Source organism: Rattus norvegicus, chromosome 15, assembly GCF_021556685.1.
Source record: "Rattus norvegicus strain SHRSP/BbbUtx chromosome 15, alternate assembly SHRSP_T2T, whole genome shotgun sequence".
In the NCBI taxonomy this organism is placed as follows: Eukaryota; Metazoa; Chordata; class Mammalia; order Rodentia; family Muridae; genus Rattus; species Rattus norvegicus.
In genome coordinates, this window is record NC_141548.1 from 57,584,775 (window position 1) to 57,609,296 (window position 24,522).

The window sequence follows — 24,522 nt, forward strand, 5'->3', positions numbered from 1 at the left end:
GAACTCATTTAGGAGAACTGTTGTCTCTCCTAAAATCGTTAAGAACTTCACATGCAGAGGACTGCATGTAAGTCAGTGGTTCTCAAACTTCCTCATGCCAAAAAAATATAAACTATTTCATTGCTACCTCATAACTAATTTTGCTACTGTTGTGGATCATAATGTAAATGTCTGATATGCAGGGTATCTGGACCCACAGGTTGAGAACCACTGAATTCCCAGCTATTTGAAAGCATGCTAGTGGTGAGGTGTTACATAAGCTACTGATTCAGTACAAGTGGTTTATAAGATGAATGCTGGATTAATGTGTCGTTAGAACATAGTTCTCATAACAGGGCCACAGGCAGAGCTGGGTAGGAATAGCGATTTGCTTCCTTTGGATATTCTAGATTCAAGAAGCTATGGGCCAGAATCTTCTTGTTAGATTTTTCTTGAATTTCACACATATTTTGTATTATGTATAACAAGGAAACAGGAAGCACAGAAGTCATATTTCAATCAATTAGCATATACTTAATAAAAATATATTTGGCTACAGAGTCATTAACATTAAAAGAAATTGTAACTGAGCATGGCGGATATTCTTCTGTAATTCCCCAACTCTGGAGGCTAAAGCAGGGGACCAAGGTCAGGGCCAGCCTGAGCTACATAGCAGGGACCTACTACAAAAGGGGAAAATGAATATTAAAACATCATGCCCTGGGGTTGGCAATTTGACTCAGTGGTAGTGCGCTTGCCTAGCAACCGCAAGGCCCTGGGTTCGGTCCCCAGCTCCGGAAAAAAAAAAAAAAAAAACAAAAAAAACCAAAACATCATGCCCTTGCACATGATTGCAGTATGCAGTGTGACTAAGATAGTGTTTTGCTATGACTTGGAACCTGCTGCTATATAGACTAAGTTGGCTACTCTCATCCATGGAAATCCTCCTGCTTCAGACTCCTGAGTGCTGGATGAAACTCATGTATTACCACAGCCACTTAATTGTGAAAAGCCATCTATTATAATTAGCAACTTAGTTCTTTATTATAACTTAGTTATATAATAGTGATTTAAAATATTTCTTTTAAAATTACTTCTATGTATTTGTGTGCGTGCATGTGTGTGTGTGTGTTTGTGTGTGTGCTGATACATATATGTATGCCATGTCCACATACCACAGCAATGTGGAGGTCAGAAGGTAACTTGTAGGAGTCAGTTGTCTAATTCCATCATACAGGTTTGGGGGACTGAACTCAGATCATTAGGCTTGGTGGCAAGTGACTTTACCTGCTAAGCCACTCTGCTGGCCCCACTGTGGGTTTTATTGATTTGATCATAAATGAAGTACAAAAGAGTTTATTTGAAGAAATGAAAAATAGCTGAGATTTCATTAGGTAATGAAACTTCTGACCAGCAAACAGGTTGTAAATGTTTCTGACACATTAAGTCAACTTTGTCTAATGAACTACATTGTCTGTAATTACTCTGTTCGCTGTGGGCATCTGGCGAGTGGTGTGACCAGTCACAAAACAAAGATCACTTAGGACGTGCCTTAGAAAATGTCCACAAGCTCATCTGATCAGAGATGGAGATGGATGCCACATGGTCAGTCAGGCGGTAAGGAGAGCATTTGCCAAATTCACCAACGCAGGGGGCTCCTAGCTCTTGCCCCTCATCAACCGCTATTCCTAAGAGGCGTACAGTGATCAGTGGACATCACTCAACTCTAACAGGTGGGCCATTTTTTACTGAACTCTGCCTCTTAAAAAACGCTTTTTGGATGGTGTTACATAAGAAAGAGTAGTCAGCAAGCTGTTGGGCATAATGAATTTTCAGAGATCAAGTCAATACAACAGTATTGGATACCCTGATCGAAATCTTAATAAGGAGCTTGCTTTCTGATGTTATAATTTTCAAACCTAATCTCTTTCAGAGACACCCAAAAAGCCTAGTTGTAAAGGTCAGGTGATAAATTATACTGACACAGTTGCTAGATAGTGTGGGACTCAAAAGATTCTCTGCAACTATATATTTTCTATTCTATTCCTGAAAGAGCAAAGCACATCTAGCTTCTTTCTCAAGATATCTTGCATTAGAAGTACTTCAAGACTTTGTTTTAATTTACCAACTGGTTAGGATCAACAAGGGGGGCAGCTTTGAAAGTCGCTCGGTCTTCCCCCGAAACCAACACTGAGGTCACTGTAACCTAGCCTTTGTATCTCAGTTACAGTCGTGCAGGTCTTTTGAAGACCAGTATTATACCGCTGGGTTGGAATTATCACGAGGTAGCAGACTTGGCTGCTCCTAACGGGGCCAGGGCGTCTGGGCTCTCCCCTCCCATCCTTGAGGGAAGGCTTTGCTGGCATCTTTGCAATTAGCTTCATATTTAACTCAGTGAAGAGGCGGAAGCAGGTTTACATTTAATTTTCTTGCATGTGACAGGTATCTTTGTGTTACATATAACAACTTTGTTGAGCATTTCCTCAAAAAACCTTGCAATTGCTTCAGGTATTTGAGTATTTCTTGTTTAAGAATTCTAATTTATGGGTTGGGGATTTAGCTCAGTGGTAGAGCACTTGCCTAGCAAGTACAAGGCCCTGGGTTCGGTCCCTAGCTCCGAAAAAAAGAAAAAAAAAAAAGAATTCTAATTTATCATCCATGTAGAACAGCACTGTAAAAGTCACTAGGTGTCAAACAGAAGTTACCTCTAAATGTTTGTGATGTTAACCGAATTTTATTGTGTGCTTCTGAATGTAATTTAGCTTGCATATATTTAAGGTATTTTAAAAACTATTTCTTTGTTGGGGAAGCAGCACAGTGTGTGTGTGTGTGTGTGTGTGTGTGTGTGTGTGTGTGTGTGTGAGTATACATGCATGCATGTGTGTAAATCAGAGGACAACTTGCAGGAATTAGTTCTCTCTTTGCATTACATGAATTCCAGAGATTGGATCAAGTCCTCAGGCTCACAGCACGTGCCTTTCCCTGAGCTATGCTGTCAGCTGTCCGCCCTCTGTTTTGGAGGCATGGCCTTATTCTGTCACCTTGTCTATCCTGGAATTTTGTAACCAGGACTCAAACATTTAGTGATAGTGATACTCCTGCCTCAGTCTCCAGGATTACAGGTGTGAGCCCCTATGTTTGAAGATTTTATTTTTTAATAGCATTTAAATAAATACTAAAAACAAAACAAAAACAACAACAACAAAAAAACCCCACAAACTATTCTGGCCCCTAAGACTACTGACTTTGTTTCTCTTCCACAACAAAATGAAATGGAAACAGAAATTTGAACATGTTACTAAAAACCATCATCATTTTTTTCCCTTAAAGTTGTTAAAGCAGAGAAATTGAGTTAGCAAAATGTAATTCCTAAGGAATATAATTATTTCTTCACCCTCCTCCCCTTCCTCTTCATTTTTGGAAACCTTATCAGATAATATTGCTTGTTTATCTCTAATTCTGATAGAATTTTCATTTTCTTGCTTCTTTTTTTAAAGATGTATTTTATTTATATGAGTACACTGTTGCTGTCCTCAGACACACCAGAAGAGGGCATCAGATCCCATTACAGATGGTTGTGAGCCACCATGTGGTTGCTGGGAATTGAACTCAGGACCTCTGGAAGAGCAGTCAGAGCTCTTAACCACTGAGCCATCTCTCCAGCTCAATTTCTTGCTTCTTATAGTGCTTCTTACAGTATTGTGTAATTTGAAGTGACCAGACTGGGCATCTACACCTTGTACCAAATCTTACAGGAAAGACTATCAGTGTCTTTCCATTCATTAGAATACTAGTTCCAGATTTTTTACCCATGGTCTTTACTATCTTTGATAACCTTCCTTATATAATTAAACTGTCAACAGTTTCTATTAAAAAAAGGATGTTGAGTAATGCTGGATGATTTGATGTTTATCAATCGGTTGATCTAACCATGTGTGTTTTCTCTTCCTGTCTGTTAAAGCTATATACCTTACATTGACGTATATATGCTGTAAGCTAGCTGTGTGTGCCAGAGATAAAGCATCCGTGCTCCTGAGAGCTGAGACTGATAATGAAGTTCAGTGTTGGGAGGATAATTACGATAATGGTTGCTCTGGATTTTTGTGGTGCTTGGACCACATAGTTCATAGTGGCCTGAGTCTCATTAACATCCTGATACAAGCGAGTGTGATACATGATTTTCTTTCTATAGTTAAAAAGATGCACAGATGTTAACGGTCCTTTAAAAAAGAACATGTTCAGAAGAGAAGCTTACATTCTCGTGTACAGGCTCTGATTAGCATCAGAATGCTAACTGCTCAAATAGGAAAGCATTTATCCTGTCTTATACAGAAAATATGTCTTATTTATGTACGATTAACACCTTTCTTCCAAGCACTTGGCATTTCAGTAAAGGATCATCCAACTTAATTCAATTATTGTTCTTCTCACTAATGCCCAATTTCTAGGTGGCCATAGTAGGTCCCTACAGTTTACATCCTTCCCTGGAATGTTCCTGCACGGGGGGAAGCAGTACTTATAGATTCTTCAGAGCTTTCTAGTTCGGAAAATTCAAACATGGGTCTTCAGTAGAACTTAAACTTGAGCTGAGTGCTTGGGTTGACAGGATCCTGAACTATGTGTCGGTTGTATGCATGACAGGGCAGTAGACAGCCAGGGTTTTTCTTGGCCTGGTTACTAGCCAAGCTGTAGGACCACAACTTCTCTGGACTTCCCTCTCCTCAGTAGTCAGATGGGGACAATTATAGTACCCACTTCATACCGTTGTGGGGATTAAGTGAGCTGAGACTCTTAGCACATAAAGCAATGGTGTGGTTACAGAGGGCATTACGCATAAGCTGCTGTTATTGGTGAGATCTGGAGGGAGATATGGGGACTGGATCCAGGCCTTTCTACGTGCTACAGAAGTGTTCTTCCATGGAGCTTCATTCTCACCCAATGCCTAAAGTCTTAAAAAAAAAAAAACTAAATTAAAATTTTTGGAGGGCTTACACCAGAGCCCACGTTGTCCTGGAATTCACTATGTAGTCGAGGTTACCTACAAACTTGGGCACTCTTGACTTCATCTCCTGAGTATTGGGATTATATGCACAAGATACCATGTCAGCTCTTGACTCCAAACACTTTTTTTCTCCAAGTTATAGGTGTAGAACAGAAACTAGAACAACAAGGTCTCACTATGTAGCCTTGGCTGGCATGTAGACCAGGTTGGTCTCGAACTCAGAGATCTGTCTGCCTCTGTGTCCCCAGTGCTAGGACTATAGGAGTGTGCCACCATGCCCAGCTGTTTTTAATTTGTTTGAAACCTTTCTTTTGAAAGGAATTTCCTCTCCCAATCAAAACCCAGTGGGATGCTGGGTTATCAGAATGAACAGCTGCATGTAATGAGGCCCTTTCTAAGAGGCTTTCATTTTCCCACTTTGCATAAGACTTTCCCGCACTTTACTTTTTAGCTGTATCATCACGGTGACAGTAGGCTTTGCCTTGGCTGAGGGGTGACAAGCTGCCATGTGCCATTTAAAACTTTGACTTAAGGCACCGTTTGGGATATAAGCGGCGCTCTTCTCACTACAGTCGAAAGAAACGCCTCTCTGTCCACATCCTCTCGCAGTTTCAGTCCATTAGGGCAGCTTCTATTTTCTATTAAAAAAACTGCTGAAAAAGCATGTCCAATATGCATTTCAGAATCTGGTCAGTCACTTTCGACAAAAGCTGCTGGGGGTTACGTCCACGAACACAGGTGACTTCCAGATAGCACACTACAAAAGATTTTTTTTTTGAAAAATTTTTTTTTTTAATGTAGCCCAGCTGACCTGGAACTTAAGGTGGTCCCCCTGCCTCTACCTCCTCAGAGCTGGGCTTACAAGTTATGCCACCAAACCCAGTGAAATGATTACATTTGTAAAATACTCAAATGGCTTCAGTTGTCTGAAAGTACAGGCGTTCCCATACTAGGACACAACTCAGTTTTATCTTTTTCAAAATGACTTACCGCCTATTACTTTCAGAATCTCTGAGCGCATACTTTGAACCTAGCAGAGAACTCTTTATATTAAGGAGTGGGTGTGCTAGTGAAGGCTTGTAATTACAGCACTCAGGAAACTAAAAGCGGCTTACAGTGAATTGAAGGTTACCCTTCCATCCATATTGAGACCCCATCTCATTTTTAAAAAAAAAAAAAATCAAAATAATGTGAATCGTACCTGTATTGTGGGGGAGACCTACATGTGTGAGGTGGCATGTGTGAGAGTTTGGTACAGACCAGATAAAGACATCAAGGAGTCATTTCTATCCAACAGTATATAGGTGACATTCAAACTTCTTATGTACAGAATGGGGGTGCTAAGCTCGAAGACAACCGATGGTAACAGTTTTGGGTTTTTTGTTTGTTGAGTGTTAACCTACAGAAACAATATCGGTAATTTCCTGAGTCAGAGGTCTATCTTCTAAACAATTTGTATCCCTGACACCCAAATTAGAACAGAAACAAACCACTCTCGAACAACCCTTTTCACCTCTGCTTAAAAAATTTTCTGCGTGTGAGATTTATATTCTTGGTTAGAAACAAAGCACTCGTTTGAGAGGTTTTGACATGTAATACTTCGGAGGCAGCTAACAGAAAATTGCCTCCAAGCAAACCCATCTACATCCATGAAATGTAGTTGGGGGGGGGCGATTTTTAGCTGGTCCTTTTGCTTTTCTAGCCCTAAAAGGCATTCTTCACAAATTTCCTTTAAATTCCACTAAGACCAAGCCCTAACCTTTTACCTCTATGAGGGCCACAGCAAGGACACAAAGACAATGAATGGCTGGAGGGAAGCTCCACCTGTTGGTTAGTTAGCTGGCCGGGCAGGCTCGCTTCTTCCCACCAGCTAAGGAGGGACAGCAAGGACCACTCCCTTTTGTAAGAGCCTTCCCCTGGGGTGGGCTTGGGAGATTCACTGCAAACATCCGTGCCATCTGCTAGCAGCCTCGCCCCTGCCCGTCGAAGGGCGAAGGACCGCGTGGCAGCCACCACCGCTCTGCACAAAAGGTACCACTGCTGTGGGGGAAGGCACCCGACTCCATCGGGGCATCCCCGGAAGGGGCGAGGGCGGTGCGGGTCGAGGGGGAACCCAGGTACTGCTTGGAGAAGGAGGAGGGGAAGGAGGAGGAGGAGGAGGAAGGCTCCGCCACGCGCGGAGGAAGAAAGCCTGACTCATGTCGTGGCAGCAGCGGAGGGCTCCTGGGAGCTGCAACTCGTGATGCTGTTGCTGAGGAGAAAAGCCTTATTACCCATTCAGCAGGCCGGGGGGACACCGCCCCAGGGCGCGCACACCCGAGACCTATCGCTCCTCACCCGCCTCGCCGGGGTCCGCGTGGGAGACAGCAGCGGACACGCCTAACCTGCGCGCACGCGCGCGGCGTGGCCCCCACGCCCCACCCTAGCTTCTCCACGCGACCCGGATTCGCTCGCGCGCCCGAGTGCCCCACCCCCACCGCCCTCAGGCGTCGGCGGCTCCGCCGGCCTTCGGCAATTTCCGTGGAGACGGAGCCGAGAGCTCGGCACGGACCGAAGACAGGCCACCTCCCCTAGTCAGACCCAGCTTTATGTCTGCAGCGCCGGCGCGCACGCGCAGACGCCATCTTCCCTCTTCTCCTCCGCGACCCCTCCCCCCCGCCTTCTCCTCCTCCTCCTCCTCCCCCTCCTCCTCCTCCTCCTTCTCTTCGGTCAGAGCTCGACCCTCCTCCTCTCGCGCTGGGGCGCTGGTCCCTCCTCTCTTGATGCCGCGAGAGACCAGGGGATACGGAGCAGCCCGAGAAGAGCACTAGTAACAACCACCACAGCCCCCTCCTCGCCCGACGCCCTCCCACTCCTCCGCCCCGCGCCGCCACCGACCAACCCCACCTCTCATTTCTTTGAACGGCGTCGGCTGCAGCCGCTGCACCAGCCCCGTCTGGCCGTCGCCGCCGCCGCGAAAAGGAGCCACCGCCGCCCGCGGCCCCCTCCCTCCCGGTCGCGGGAGCAGCTCGGTGCCGAGCCAGCCGGCGGGCTGAGAAGAGGACGCGAGCTCGCCCCTCCGCTCCCGCGCACGTCCCGCCACCCGCCGGAGCAGCCTGGGCGCCGGCGCCCTTCCTCTCAGAGGACGTGTGCCGAGCCGAGCGCCTGCCCCGAGAGAGGAAAATGCTCGGGCTCCATGGCTGCCAGTGATGGAGCGGTCCCTGGGCTCCCGCTGCCGCCGCCACCGCCGCCGCCGCGCCCCGGCCGCGCTCCGCGAGGACCCGGCGTCTCTGCGCGCCCGCCCTCGCCTCGTTGCTGGGCTCACCGTACCCGGCGCCCCGCCGCCGCCCCGCTCGCAGCCGCGCCGCCCGGGCCCCAGTCGCGGTCAGCCTTTCCTCCCGGAGCAGCCGTCGCGAGCCCAGGGGGTTTGAGAGGGGCCGCGGGCCGCGGGGGGAGGCCCGAGCGGGGCCGGCCGCGCCGGCAAGGGAGGTTGGAGCGACGCTGAGCTCAGGGCTCGCCGGCGGCCGCGGCGCCGGGGGTGGCGAGGGCCGGGCGACCGCTCGCTCCGCGCTGCCTCGGTGCAGGGCGAGCGGAGGGGCTTTGCAGCGGCCGCCGCCGCGGGAGGAGGGGGTTGAGCTGGCTCCGGAGTTGGCCAAAGAAGGTGGGCATTTCTCGCTTCTCCTCGCCTCCCCCGCCCCCTCCTGGGCTCCCCTCCCTCCCGCCCCGCACCCCACGTGAAGCGGAATATAAAGGGGGGTGTGTGACTGGAGGGGAAAGTGAATGGCGAAGGACTGAAGGGGTCCCCCTTCGGTTCCCCAGCCACCTGGTTCACCCGGTTCATCCTCCCTTCCCGAAGCTAGCCCTCGAAGGCACGAGCAGCCGGCGCCTTCGGCAGAGGAGGAGGAGGAGGGATCGCGTCGGGCGGAGCTTCAGGTCCTGTTCGCCTCTCCGGCTTCTCCATACAAAGATTACGGTGCAGAAGGAAATTGCACTCGCCTCCTCCGCCCCCCGGTACCCAGCACAATGCACCAGCCGCCAGAGTCCACCGCCGCGGCGGCCGCTGCTGCAGACATTAGTGCTAGGAAGATGGCGCACCCGGCAATGTTCCCTCGAAGGGGCAGCGGTGGTGGCAGCGCCTCTGCTCTCAGTGCAGCAGGTACCGGCGTCAGTGGTGCTGCTCCATCTTCTGAAGATTTTCCTCCTCCTTCTTCGCTGCTCCAGCCGCCGCCTCCTGCTGCATCTTCCACACAGGGACCACAGCCTCCGCCTCCACAAAGCCTGAACCTCCTTTCACAGGCTCAGCTGCAGGGACAGCCTCTTGCGCCAGGCGGAACTCAGATGAAAAAGAAAAGTGGCTTCCAGATAACTAGCGTTACTCCGGCTCAGATCTCTGCCAGCATCAGCTCAAACAACAGCATAGCAGAGGACACCGAGAGCTATGATGACCTGGATGAGTCGCACACGGAAGATCTCTCTTCTTCCGAGATCCTTGATGTCTCCCTTTCCAGGGCCACTGACTTAGGTGAGCCTGAACGCAGTTCCTCCGAGGAGACTCTGAATAACTTCCAGGAAGCTGAGACACCTGGGGCAGTCTCTCCTAACCAGCCCCACCTTCCTCAGCCTCATTTGCCTCACCTTCCACAACAGAACGTTGTGATCAATGGGAACGCTCATCCACACCACCTCCATCACCACCATCACATTCATCATGGGCACCACCTTCACCACGGACACCACCATTCATCACATGCTGCTGTGGCCAGTACATCCGTTCCTGGAGGGCCACCACCCACGAGCCCCGTGTCCAGGAAACTCTCTACAGCTGGAAGTTCTGACGGTGGTGTGCCAGTCCCACCTACTTCTGCTGTATCATCGGCTGGCTTACCTGCCTCAGTGATGACGAGCATCCGTGCTCCAAGCACTCCAGGCAGCATAGGTGTAAATTCAGTTACCGGCACGAATGCAACGAATAATGTTAACATTGCTGCTGTGGGTGGTTTCAGTCCCGGTGTGGCGAACAGCGTGCATCCCAATGCTGTTAGTATAAGTGGTGGGCCTGGAGTTACCAGCGGTGTTAATGTGAATGTCTTGAGTGGCATGGGCAACGGTACCATTTCTTCTCCTGTCCTTAACGCAGCTGCAGGTATCACGGTGGGAATGGTTTCAAGTCAGCAGCAGCAGCCGCAGCAGCCGCCGCCAACAGTTAACACATCAAGGTTCAGAGTTGTGAAGTTAGACTCTACTTCTGAACCCTTTAAAAAAGGCAGATGGACTTGCACTGAATTCTATGAGAGAGAAAATGCTGTGCCAGGTCCAGAAGGCGTGGCCATAAATAAAGTGGTGGAGACCGTGAAGCAAACCCCCACGGAAGCGTCCTCTTCGGAGAGGGAGAGCACTAGTGGGAGTTCCGTGAGCAGTAGTGTCAGCACACTGAGTCACTACACAGAGAGTGTGGGAAGCGGAGAGATGGGAGCCCCTACTGTGGTGGTGCAGCAGCAGCAGCCGCTACCACCAGCACCACCAGGTCTTCAAGGCGTGGCCCTCCAACAGCTAGATTTCAGTAGCCCTGGTCCACAGAGTATTTCTCAGTCACAGATGTCACAGGTACAACTACAGCCTCAAGAATTGAGCTTTCAGCAGAAGCCAAATCTTCAACCTGTTCCTCTGCAAGCCACTATGAGCGCAGCAACTGGTATCCAGCCTTCACCTGTCAACGTGGTGGGTGTAACGTCAGCTGTAGGTCAACAGCCTTCCATTTCCAGTCTGGCTCAGCCCCAGCTGCCGTATCCTCAGCCAGCTCCTCCCGTGCAAACTCCTCTTCCAGGGGCACCACCCCAGCAGTTACAATATGGGCAACAGCAACCAATGGTTCCTACGCAGATAGCCCCAGGCCATGGCCAGCCAGCAACTCAAAACCCTCCTTCAGAGTACGCACAGCAGCAGCCAATATTCCAAGCGGCAATGTCCTCTGGACAGTCCAGTTCCACAGGCACAGGAGCGTCAGTGATTCCCGTGGCTCAGCCACAAGGGATCCAGCTGCCAGTGCAGCCCACAGCAGTACAAGCACAACCTGCAGGGGCGACTGGGCAGCCCATTGGCCAGGCTCCAACAGCAGTGTCTACTGTACCAGCTGGTGGTCAGATTGCAAGTATCGGTCAGCAGGCAAACATACCCACTGCAGTACAGCCACCCTCTACCCAAGTTACACCTTCAGTTGTTCAGCAAGGTGCTCCTCCATCTTCACAAGTAGTCCTACCTGCTCCAACTGGGATCATTCATCAGGGCGTTCAAACCAGTGCTCCAAGCCTTCCTCAGCAATTGGTTATTGCACCCCAGAGTACCATGGTAGCGGTGCCTCCCCAGACACAGGGAGTGGAAGCAGTGGCTCATGGAGTTGTTTCCCACCAGTTGCCCACAGGTAGTCCTTTGCCCTCTGCTAGCACCATTTCTGTTACAAGTCAGGTTAGTTCAGCTGGTCCTTCTGGAATGTCTTCTGTCCCAACAAACTTAGTTCCACCACAGAATATAGCACAACCCCCAGCCACCCAAAATGGCAGTTTGGTTCAAAGTGTTAGTCAATCTCCATTGATAGCCACTAACATAAATTTGCCTTTGGCACAACAGATACCGCTAAGTTCTACTCAGTTCTCTACACAATCATTAGCTCAGGCAATTGGAAGCCAAATGGAAGACACCAGGCGTCCAGCGGAGCCCTCCTCAGGCGGCTTACCTCAGACTCTCAGTGGTGACAGTGGGGGAGTGTCAGCAGTCTCAGATGGGAGTAGCAGCAGCCTAGCAGCCTCTGCTTCTCTCTTCCCGTTGAAGGTGCTACCGCTGACAACACCCCTGGTGGATGGCGAGGACGAGAGGTAAGATCATGTGCTTCTGCAGGCATCGGGCAGTTCAAAGTTGATCTCTTTAGCAGCAGTACGTGTGGGTGCACTTAGTCCATATGTATATATATGCCTTTCCATTTGCATGTGAGAAGTGCATATTCATGGTAAGTTTTCCAGGGTAAGAATCTTACAGAATGGTTTCAGAGTGGTTGGGAGGCAGACTAGGTTATGAACATAATGTTCACGATAGTTATAAAAGTGTAAGTGTATATTACAAATAGACGGGGCTACCAGGTAGATTTTATTATTTATAAAGTGCTTTTGAGAAGATTATGCAAAGCAGCTTAGATTTGGTTATCCCACGAAATAGTTAAAGCTATTCTTTTGAGCTACTAAAATCTTAATGATCATTTCTTGTTAGGCGCTGTGGCTCCCACATTTCTTGTTTCCTAGGAAGTTTGATCTCAGGCTTTGAAAGATACTGTTACCTGCTTGTCCTCCTAAGGCACTGTGGGAAAGATGACCTAATCTGGGTGATGTAGGTTGTCCTCATACTGTTAGCAACCGGCTTTTGTAAACTCTGTCCGGACAGAGGAGGAATAGAAGTCTTAACGCGTGTTTTTCGAGGACAAAATGCCTACTTTATCCTTAGTAGTAAGTAATGGCTGTACTTTTTTTTCCTTTTGAGAGTAGATAAAAGTGGTAGCCATTTTAAAGCATGCACTCAGTCTTAAAGGGCTGATTTTATACAGGCTAATCTGTCCCACCTGTTTCTTCTCTTGCCAAAAGACAGAGTCTAAAAGTCAGTATTAGGCCAGCATTTTTTTTTTAAATCATATTGGAAATAATATGCTAATCACTTAATGCATCAGATTGCCAGAGAAGCTGTGAACTCTATGTCTACATTGCTTTAAGATTTTTTTAAAGGAAAGTTTTTTGTAATTTTGCCAGTGTATATAGTGAACAGAAGTATAGTAGTTGTAAAAAGACTTCTTCACTGAAGTTTTGAAAAACATTTAAGAGAGTTATTTTAGTATCTGTTGGAGATTTTTGACATTAAGTTTTCAACCATTCCAATTGAAGCATTTATAGTCTATTTGTATATTCGTGGGTTTACTTTGGAAAAACTGAAACTGTTGCAAAAGAATTTTATAAAGAGAAAAAATGGCCATGTGTTTTAGTGACGTTTTCATCATTTTCCCCCAAGTTGTTTAAAAGATAATGATACTTGAAATCAGGGGAAAATACTTTTTTAGTGTTTTTTTCTAGTAGTCATATACTTAAATTTTGTTACTAACTAAATGTAGTCCTTACCCCCATACAGAAGTACTTCACAAGAGAGACTTGTAAGATGTAGTTTCTGTAGTAGTCCAATTATAATTATTGTTCAACCTTTAATTTTATCTTTATCATTCTGAACCTCACCTGTAATTTAGTTTAAGAAATTATTTACTCTTTTTGGTTTCCTAAATCTAAATCAGTTCAAGCGAAGCTCCTGTTTAACCGTGTAATACAGAAGCTGACCTAGGATGTCAAAGACAGGTGACAGAGAGCGATGGAAGCCGCACACTGCTTACAAACCGTGGAGGTTTTCTTAATTACTGTTTGTGGGCTCCTAAGAGGGCTTCCATTGTTTTCCTCCTGTTGGCAGGGAGATGGCAGGCCTTGGGAAGACCTCCTGTCCACAGTTAAGGCAGGATACTGTGCACTAGCTTTTATCTGTAGGGTGAATCCCAGTGTGAGAGTGCAGAGCCCTTTCCCAGTAGACACATAGTGACTGAGATGAAGGTGGGTCAGGAGTCAGTGGGGTGGAGTTATGTTCCAGGGCAGCAGCACGGGGGCACGTGAGGTAGTTGTGTGCAGTAACTAACAGAAGCAGTCCTCAGACTGTCTTTGAACTTCATTACAAACCTGTGTCAGTTCACATCAAAGTTGAGTCATCAAGACTGGACACATTGTTTGCCAGGCCTCCTTCAAGTTCTCTTAAGATCTTAGTCCCCCAGCCAAGGAGCATGCAGGACCGACCATCCAGGTCTATTTTTAATTGTGTTTTATTGCAGATTGTTTTTAATCTCACTGTAGTTTGATTTTAAAAAAAAATCACTTAAATTTGCCCTTGGGAGATAATTGGGAAATACCTAGGAGAGGCAAAAGTGAAGCAGCCTTAGAGCCACTCACTGCCTTTGCTCCACGCAGTCTGTGTCACCTGCATCCTGCAGGCTTTGTCACCATTGATCTCCTTTGGAAGAAAGGGCTGTGCCCTCATTTCACTTTATGACCCAGGAAGTAATGCTAACATGAAACTGTTTGGTGGCAGGAGAGAGAGATCACCCTTGCGTATATACTGCGATATAGTCTACTCTTTAGAGTTAGATGCTCAGACATGGGGAAAGTGCCTTCGGGTTGTCCTCTTAGCCACTGTGTTACTCAGAGGAGACTAAACATTGCAGACGATGGAAGATCATGCGACATTTTTTTTAAAGGCCATTTTATTATAAAGGTCTTGATGTCTTCGCCTTTAACGTGACTTAACGTTTGCAGGAACTGGAAGACACAGTTATTTTGCTCTAATGTTCTGTACTTGTTAGCACAGTGCTATGTGAAATTCTTGTTTATAAGCAAAGCTCAGATGTTCCCTCTGAAAGATTGTTCTTCCCCAGGGGGTGTCTCCTCAGCACATTTTACTGTCCTATTTAAGTACTGTATATTTGGTGATAATGATGTTTACCAGTCTTTCCCACAAGGGCAGGAACAAAAAAAATTTTTTTCTTTTTTTTTTTTTTTTCAACAAACTTAGCAGATCTTTTTCTGTTTTTCCGATGAAGGCACAGCTCACTTTGTCATCTTAACCACACCATTAGAAATGCAGGTGCTATAATTTATGTAATAAATTGAATGAGCAATGTGACTTTGCTATCTTCTTGCTCCTTAAGGTGACATGGTGTCAGCCTTGTAAATAGTGTCTGTTTCATAGCCCTCAAGTATTATACAGGAACAAGTGGGTTTTCTTTTTCATGTTTGTTTGTTTGTTTGTTTATTTTTGGTTGCATGCCTGTATGTGATCATGAAGTCAGAGGTCAGTGTCAATTGTCTCCCTCAACTGTGTCCAATTTATTTTTTGAGATTAAATTGGAGCTCACTGTGCTGGCTGGGCTGGTTTACCAGTGAGCCTCAGGGATACCCTTGTCTGTACTTCCTCAGTGCTGACATTAGAAGCCTGTGCCTCTGTGGCAGGCTTTTCTATGGATTCTGGGGTCCAAACTCAGGTTCACATGCTGTGTAGCAAGCACCTCCCATCTTGTAAGGTAAAAGAGTGAGCCGTCTCCCTAGCCTGGAAATCAGGGTTTTCTTTCGGAAAAGGAACAACACTTGTATTACTTATCTACTGGGAATGGTAGGATGGATCAATTAAAATCATGTAAAACACCTTTTAATGGTTTTTGTTTTGACCCAGTATCGATGGCTGGCTGGCTGGCTGACTGGCCGGCTGGCCTTGAACTCACAGATCAGCCTGCTTCTGCCTTCCCAGTGCACCATTACCATTACACCCGTCCTGAAGCATTTATTTTTTTACATATACAGTTTAAAGAATCAAAGTCTATACCTCCCACCTCCTTCCTTCCCAGATTTCCTTTCTACAATCCCTTTAATTTTGTTTAGATGATTCCTCTTTGACAGGCTTGTCTTGCTACGAGACAGGCAACGGTGTGCCTGTGAGGAGCAGCTCAGAAAACAGACCAGACCGCCCAGCCTTGTCTTTTCTCTGTCCTCTGCTCCAGTCATATAACTCGAGGCTGTTTAAGTTGCTTATGCCTCAGTTTCCTCATTTGAAAACAGTAAAGGCAATAATAGCATTTCTCAGAATCGTCAGGTAAAATAAATGAGTTTCGAAGACTCTCAGAACTTAACTCACTGTGCTCCTAAGAGTTTATCAAATAAGAACTATCCTTACTTTGTGTTTTTAAATTTCTCAGATAAAATGGACCTGCCTGTTGGTTGCCGGTGTGGTGCTCCAGGAGTTTCTCCCAACAGTTATGTCACTCTTGAATATTTATAAGCCTTGTAAAAGATGATTCCTTTTACTGTCCACAGTACAGTCCTGTGGCTGCCTTGCTCCTCCCTCGGTCCCCAGACAATTGCTGTATTGGAAGGGGTGGGTCCCCCTCTCAGAATTCCTTCCTCCTTCCTTCTCCTGGTCTCCCAAGTTGTGTGTGCCTTGGTCTCCACCTGGGCAGCGTCCTTCCTCGGCTCTCTGGTGGTTTCTTGCTTGTGTGCTTGCACTGTAGTCCAGAGGATGGAGGACTACTTAGAACATTTCACCAGGGTTGCTCTTAGTGTGGAACTTGGCTTGGGGCCCACGGCTGGAGTGCATGGTCCCCATTGAACCTTGTACTTCATCTCTGCTTGTCACTAATTGTCTATCACCAGCCCCTCAGCCTCAGCCTTTCTCTAGGAAAGTCCAGGGTCGCGTAGGCTCGCTACTTACTGTTGCTCTTGGCTTCTCTCTCCTTCACTTCTCCTGTGGTATAGCTTCATTTTCACAGCCTGTGTTGACTTCATTCTTGATTGGCCTGCTGTTTTTAGATGGTTATCCCACTTGATGCCTTTGTTTAGGTAAAGGACACCAGGTTGTTCTCTTACAACTTTTTATTGACAACACTTCCTGGCTTCCATACTGCTTTTGAGAATTCTATAGCCATTTTGGTTTCTTAATGCCATATGTGGCCTGTCTTTGTTTTTCCTCTCTTTCATTCTTCCCCTTCCTCTCTTCTCATTTTAAAAACATCTATGAAAGCTTTTAAAGTTTGTTTCCAGTGTTATGAATTTTACACGGATGGCATGTGTGTGGTAGGGGAGCGTGATTCTGCTTTTTTTTTTTTTATTGTGTGCTATTTAACCTGCAAACTTTGGGGTACTGAGTTTGAATCCAGGGCTTCAGACTTGGCAAAGGATCTGCCAATGAACCACATTCCAGAATTTTTCCTCAAATTTATTTGTATGATGGGCCTTCCTGGCTGATCTTCTAATTTCCTCGGTTTCTACTGAGTTTCTCTTACATTTAATTTCCAAGAGCCTTTTTTTGGTTGCAGATCTTTGCCTTTTTAAAAAACTGTATATTGCTCCAGTTTAATTTAACAGAGCTTTCTCTTAGCTCTGTGCACACGTTAGATTTGATTTATCACACAGGGTTTCTCTGTGTAGTTCAGGCCTTGAACTTGGCATTCTCCAGCCCTGCCCCTCCAGTGTGTCATCATGCCTAGCTCTTTAAAAGTTTTCTTTCTGTGGGGTCTGCTTTTCCCAGGTTTCATTTTCTCTCTTACCTTGGTCTGTGTCTTTCATTTCAATAGAACCTTTAGGTAGTTGGCAGTTGTGTGTAAGAGTAAGCAGTGTTGGTTACAGATTCTCAACAAAGCTTGTCGACCATCAGCTCCACTAGTCTAGAGTAGACTAGATGGTAACCTGACTGGGCTGTTCCACTGGGGGTCCTGACATCTTTGTACCTCCCCTTAGTTGATTAACTCCTGATCTGTCCACAAGGGCTGCAGGGAGGGGGGGCGTAGAGGAATGAAAAGTCTTGGATCCCCAGCTCACATCTTCATTCAGCCGAGTTCCACTCCCCGCCTTGCCTTCTGCTGTGTGCTTCGCTCCCTCAGTCTGTGCTTTGCAAGCGCCCCCCCTTGGTCTGCAGACTTGGCTGTTGGGTAAGAAGCAGTGCCTGTGCTGCTGCCAGTTCCAGGGCCTTTGGGGCTTTTTGAAGTTTCGGTTGGATTTGTTTCTGGCTTTGTTTGCTGAATCTGATTGTTTTTTCTGTTTGTGAAGTCAGTTGTCACTCAACCGTCTGCTTCCTAGCATCCAGATTTGTTTTACTGTTGTCTTTTCATGGCCTGTTGTTTTTTTTTTTTTTTGTTTTAAATAGGCTTACGTTTCTATACCTTTCCTTTTATTTATTTGAGATAGGGCCTCAAAAATTCACTTTAAAAGCAAAAGAATATATATGATTTCTTATCTAGAAATTTAAAACTTGAAACTGAAAAAAACCTGGCTTGGAGTCACAGTCAAAGCCTTGTCCCTTGGGTTTGGTTGCCACCATGAAGGCCGGATGGCATGGCAGACTATGCACTTCCTTGTTTCTTGTTCTTGCTTTTTGACATGGCATGCTCCTTATATAGCAGGGACTAGTCTCTTACAGCAGTTCTCTTGCCTCAGCCTTCCAGGTGCTGGGATTCCTGATAAGGCCTACCATACACGGCTTCAGACATCCCCTCATGACTCATTCAAAGGAAGGTACAGGAGAAGAAAAAGTAACCCATCTTCACTTATATTGTAAATGGAGGGTTGTGGTCTCACAGACAGAAATGCCTTTTTTTCCCCACCATTTCTTCATCCTGACCAGAAAGTCACCTCTGCTGCCTTCTGCCACCTGACCGCACTCCCTCCTGCAGCACTCCAGCTGACCAAGACACCCTTCTTTGTTTTTTGTTGTTTTGTTTTGTTTCCCACTTTCTCGCCATCCTGTGTTGGTCTCTTTGAGATCATTCTCTGCCAAACGGTCAGTGTCAGCTTCCCCAGCCTTGGATTCTCACAGGCTGCTCCCAGTCTGTTGTCTTGCTTAGGTAAGGTAGTACTGACTGGCCCCAAACTTGAGGCAGCCATCCTGCTGTAGCCTCCCTGGTGCTGGGCTCACAGGCATGAGCCTGTGCCTGCAGATCTCCTCTGTCTTCCCAGGCCGTCAACCTAACGCTGCTGTTTAGGCCTTCTAGTTGTTCTGTTATGGGGAATCTCCGTCTTACTTTAGACACCTAGATTACATTCCTCATGTCTTTCCTCACCCGCTCCTTCCTGAACGGAACATCCATCCTTACTTTTCTTCCGTCTCTTCCCTGCTGGCACAGTTCCAGTCCAAGAGAAAACAGCCTTCACTTAAAAGAGGTGCTGCCTGTGGTAGCTTTCTCACTGAGCGACCCGCACACATCCTGCCTTTCTCTGCTACTGCGCTGCAGTCTGAATGATGCTTTTAATGTGGAAGTCGTATGTAATTCACTTGCCTAGATCCCCTTAGTAAAGCCTTCCCCTCTGGTGTAAGGTAATTCCTTCTGTTTTTGCCTGCTCCTGGCCTCCTATCAGGCTCCATTTCCCCAGGAAAGGTTTATTTTGGCTCCTGGTTTTAGAAGGTTCTGTCCTTGGTTGCTTGGCCTCGTGCGCCTGGTAGTGGGAGCATGTGGCAAGGGCTCGCTGTTCTTGGCAGACAAGAAACAGATAAAAGGGAAAGTAAACATTCGCCTCTCTCAGTGCTGGGCTTGGAGCCTGTGGCCTTGTGCATGCCAGGCAAGTGCTCTACCACTGAGCTCCACCCCTGCTTCCACTGCCCCTGCTTCATTCCTTGTGACACTCGATGACCTCTCAGGAACCTTCTGACCTGCCTCCCATTCTCCTCTGGGCATTTGAACATAAACATGACCAAGGTCACCTCCTCAACTCTTTCTTAAAGTTTAATTTTTTTTTCTCTTTTGAGACAAGATCTTGCTATGTAGCCTAGGCCAACCTTGAAATAGCTATGTAGCCCAGATGGCCTTGAATTTGTGCTCTTCCTGCTTCGGCCTCCAGCGCCCTGGGGTTACAGGTATGTACCACCGCACCTGGCTAAACCGTTCACTTTTGGGAGGGCCTCTGACATACCGATTTAAATTGAGGTTGTTAAAACTAATTAAAAGCACCTTGTTACTTTTGTTTGTAATACCTGTTATAATTTATTACTGTATGTGATTATCTGATAAAATTTTAACCTCTGTGACAGGAATGTTTGGAATCTACCAGTATCCAAAACTTATTTCAGTGTTTACAGCGATGGTGAGAGCCTGTTTCATGAAGAAAATCTACTCTTAATCATGGCATAAGAACCGGGAAATCAAATGCATCTTTTTTAGAGACTAGAATTAAATTCCTTAGAGGTTACCGTGACATCATCAGCTTTTGTCTTTGATATGATTGAGACTTGCTTTACTTTTTGCTGCTTCTCAGTTGACTATTCTTTTTCTAAACAAGCACTGTGTTTTGTTTATTTTGTATTCTTTAAAACTGTTAAAAAATCTTTAACTTGAATGAAACAACAACAAAAAAAACCCCTCCATTTATTTGGTAATTTGAATAATCAGTATTTTTCCTACTTTTGACTGGCATAGCTATTTTCCATTAAATGGTTCTAAAATATCTAGGTATTATCTTGGGACTCCTTTGCAATCAGCTGTTCAAAACAGGCTTTGAGCTTGTAGAATGCCACTTGCTTCTGTTGAGGGTTTTATTTGTTTCCTTCTAACCAGTTAGTAAATGTTGTTTACAGTTTCTGTGATGTTTTACTCGTGGTCATTGTTAGATGCCTGTTATGCAGAAGAGGAAAGTAGGGTTCTTCAGATGGAGAAGAACCATAGCAGGGCTGCAGTGGTCAGAAGTAACAGTCAGCTTTAAAGACTGTCTGTGTGTGTCGAGAAGCATTGGGAGGCAGATGAGACCTCTGTTCTGAAGGGTAGGACACTGATGGTGGTAATACTAAGAGCAGCAACACCCCCACCAGCAGGAGGGGAAATGATGCACTGCACTGATCGCCAGAGGCTAGTTTGAAACCTAGTGAAAGAGTCTCCCTCCATCACCGTGAACTTGTCAGATGTTCAGCCTGGTTGCCTGTCAGAGAACCATTTTGTGTTGACTGGGGAGACTAACTGTGACCTGGTTTCATAAAGGATCAGTGTTAGGTCATGGTGCATGGTGTGGCTTTGCTCATCCTGGGAGCCACAGAGCAACTGTGCACTTTCTGTAGTTAAGACAGATGAAGTAATGGCTTACTCTTCCAGGGCCCTCACATTTTCTTAGTAACACCTAACTACCCAGTTTGGGGGATTCTTGATAGCCCATTTACATTTCTGAGTATTATTTGACTTTCAAATTCAGAATTGTTTGTTGATAAAAACAATTTTCTCATAGCTCATTCTGGTTATTTAGTTATTACCTTTTTTTGTTTTTTTGTCTTTAGGCCTTCATAGTGTGTGTGTACAAATGTATATTGACTAATTAGGAATGCTTTGAAAGGACACACATACAGTTGAAATGACACCAGTTAAAATTGCCACGTGGTTATGGTGTATCTCAGTAGCAGTAGTAATAAGATTACTTTCATGTAATTTTTAATTTGTTTTTAGCTTAGCACTTAGACAATGACCTCTTGGGGGTCTGTCCTGCCTTGGAGTTGATAGTTTCTGCCATGTGTTGTGTGCTGCTCAGACTCTAATAACACCAGTGGTGGCTTTGAAGTAGAGTTGTAGAGAACCAATTCTACTGTCCGAGTTGTCTGAGCACAGAGGTGTTACTTAATCCTCAGGACATCTTTTTGGCTTCATATTTATCCTCATTTTACAGGTGAGGAAACTGAGAATAGAGAAAGAAGCCTTTTATTCAGGGTCACCTGCCTGTATAGTGGAATCTGAGATTTGTGTATGGAATTCTGGTTTCAGGGTTTGGACTTTGACTTTCTTCTCATGGCTGCAGCAAAATAACTGACAGGAAACAGTGGGTGGGTGTTGGGATGGATATGAATGCTGCTGCTCAGCTCACTCTCCCATTTCCAGTCACCAGGACCCCCACCTATGGAACGGTAACCTCCACATTTAGTTCATTGTAGAGATTTCTTCATGCCTAAAGATTTCATTTTGTGGCCCTTCTAAATCTCAAGTCGAAATATCACACTTTAGCAGCATGTGATCAGAACCAGTTATCTGCGTTCTCAAGTTAAAGTATGTTGGGAGGCACTGAGACACTGCATTTTCTGCTACCACAGTAGAATTATTAATAAAAACATTGTGATATAATAGAGGGCCTCTTTGATTTTGTTTTGTATTTTGATTTGGCGTGTTGGAAAGGGTGGCTGTTTCAGGGTATTTTTGAAGAAAGGAAGACTCTAGTTAACTTTGTTTTGTAAGGAAGTTCTATGTTTGACCTCAGGCTCATCTTTTTGATTGGTCTCTTTAGATAACTGTTGTATTTGTGACAGTTATACAGTTTCTTTTGTTGAATATAGTCCTGTTTTAAAATTTACTTTAAAAAGATAGACTTGAGTTTGCCATAAAAATATGCCCCCAACTGAGCACTTGGCCCTGAGTACTTATGTCTTTGGGCGTTCCTTCAGGTGTCCGGTCACAAAGGCAGTGAGCCTCGTGAGTGGCCACAGCGTCTGTTTTCTGTGAGGAACCCAGTGATATGTCCGCAGCTCTCCTCTAGCATGCTCAGTAGGGCTTCCCCTCACACTCGTCCTGCATTGCTTTTGACTCCAGCATGGGCATGGCCGATGTTGTAGGTAACTGTAGAATCTGCATGGTGGTCCAGCATTTTCGTCAGCTCTGTTCCGCTCCCCTTTCTCTCCTGCATACACCCCAGCTGCTGTCTTTACTGTTCTCTTCCTTCATGGAATTCCACACACGCTCCTGAGTTACTGTTTGAAGTTGGGTGTTCACATTTGTTCACTGCTGGAATCGCTAACACTTGGTTCCTAGCAAGCACTTCTTCGGGTTTTAAACTTCACAGAAGGGAGGATGGAGAACAGGACTATGGTTTTACGTCTATCCTCATGTCCTGTTGGATTAAAGACTACTCCACACTCCAGTCCTTTTAGCTTCTTCTCTTGGCAGATTTATACAATGGGGATAAATTTATAAGGGCCTGTGGACCCCTGAGAGGAAGACAGTGATGGCATCCCTTTTGCTGTGGTTAGCATTTCCAAGTTTATTGCCTCGTATTTTACTTGGAATTGTGGGAGTCTAATCACAATTCAGAAGAATAACAGGAGACACCTTTCTTTCTTTTTTTTTTTTTAAGACAGATCTCACTGTGTAACCCTTATTTGTCTTGGAACTTACTTACTGTGTAGCCTAGCCTGTCCTTAATGTCACAGAGATCTATCTGCCTTGCCTCCCAAGTGCCAGGATTAAAGGCAGATGCCACCACGTCCAGTGAGCCAGTTTAATGCTGTGAATGATCAGTAAATGAAACTGGCAGCCGTCTGTTTTCAGTTCTAAGCTTACTTACGGTGTTTGCCTTAAGCTCAGCATAACTTCCATTACAATAGTTTAAAAGCAGAAACCTCGTTCTAATTAATCGAGTTGTAATAGCGTACTTAATACTCAGGTCTTTCATTCTGAGTTGTTGCAGCTTATGCTTGTCAATGAACTACAGAAGTGCTGCCTTATATGAGCGATTAATAATGCAGTCTAATAGTGGTGTTTACCGCTTTTGCCCCTGTCTGCTGGAAGGTAAACCCATTCGTTGTTGGCAAGGTTTCGGTAGGTGTCTTACTGGAGAGTTGTTGCAGAAGTTAGTCACATTCGTTCTTGTCCATGAGTGAGCATGGGAGCTGTTGAAGGTGATGGCTGGGGTTTTCGGGGTGTGATGGGTATGGATTGTGCCCTGTCTGCTCCCTAACTCCCGCTGTCACAGGTAGGAGGGAGCAGCTGCTGGTGAAAGCACCTCAGTTTACACCCACACGGGGGCTGCTCCTAGACCTGCCGTCTCCCCGGGCCAGGCCAGAAGTTGGAGGAGAGCATCTTAAGGAGTTAAACTTGTGGAAGGTAAGGCTCATTTTGGGATTTTTCTTAGTTTCAATTATTTTTCTAGTTGTACTCAGAGTCTAAGCCCACGAGGCTTTACAATGGCTTATAAATAGATCTAATATGTAAAACCAAAAGCTTTTAAGAATAGAGGCTGGTCTAACAGAGCCAAGCTGTACTGTATTTGAGCTTTTGAATAGGGAACTTAAATCCCATTAATACTGAGTCTAAATACTGTGAGTACTGAATAACTGAGGTTTGAGTTAGAGATTGATCAAATCACCAGGAAATGAACAAAGAAAACCAGGACGGTGGTCAGCCATTAGAGAGGGCGGTAAGGAAAGACGCAGTTGTCACAGTTGGTAATTTTTGTGGAGCAACTTGGTACAACTTACTCTGCAGGGCTATTCTCCAGTCGTTGCCTACATTTGGAGGTCTACTCATAGGAAGTTAAGATGGCAGCAGCTAGTTTAGGGCCTTGTCTGTTAGTCCAGAGTGCTCTTCACAGTACTCCATAGAGATGTACTGTCTCAGAAACACCGAGTGCTTCATACAGACTGAAAGATGTAAAGGGAAAAGCCCATGAGATCTTCCCGTGTTTTAAGCATCATAGACCTTGATGTCTTCCAGATTAAGTATGTGCTCGGTTGTTCCATATATAGTGCACATGACAGCTTTTGCATTCAGATAATTGATCAACAAGACTGTTCGTGCTTTCAGCATATGATGAGGTAGATTTTACTGAGCGTCACTTTTGGCATCAGACCTGGTCTCTAGCCTATTTCTTTTACCTCTTAACTGTATGACTCTGATAAGTGAGTTAAACTTTGTTAGTCCAGTTTCCTTACCTGATCTGTGGAGTAGAACATAACCCTGGTACTATTTGGGAAGATCAAAGGAGATAGCTGTGTAATACATCGTGGCTGTGTTCATGGTCGCTGTTCATATTGCGCCAAGTTAGAAGGTCCTCTGTAGCATTGTGAGTTAAAGTAGAGAGCTTGCCTGCCAGGCTAAGACTTCTACAGATGACAGCCTTCTCACAAGTCATTCTGGGTCTCTGTGATATTTCGTACAGTTTGGGTCACCAGGGTTACACGAAAGAACTTGTCTATACAGTGGCCTCTTTCTCATTTCTACC

The 24,522-nt window shown here is 45.8% G+C and overlaps 1 protein-coding gene across 7 annotated transcripts in view; it reads left to right on the forward strand.

Moving 5' to 3' along the window:
• Positions 1–7,692: 7,692 nt before the first annotated feature.
• Positions 7,693–24,522, forward strand: part of Tsc22d1 (TSC22 domain family, member 1) — a 101,128-nt gene continuing 84,298 nt past the window's right edge. For 2 of the 7 annotated variants that reach the window (XR_015638133.1, XM_087586415.1), the window contains exons 1-2: positions 7,693–8,621; positions 8,821–11,829. Coding sequence is in view for 4 of the 7 variants with exons in the window: in XM_087586415.1 (XP_087442541.1) it covers positions 8,984–11,829 (2,846 nt within the window). In the remaining 3 variants the exon portion in view is untranslated. 7 annotated transcript variants of the gene reach the window in all.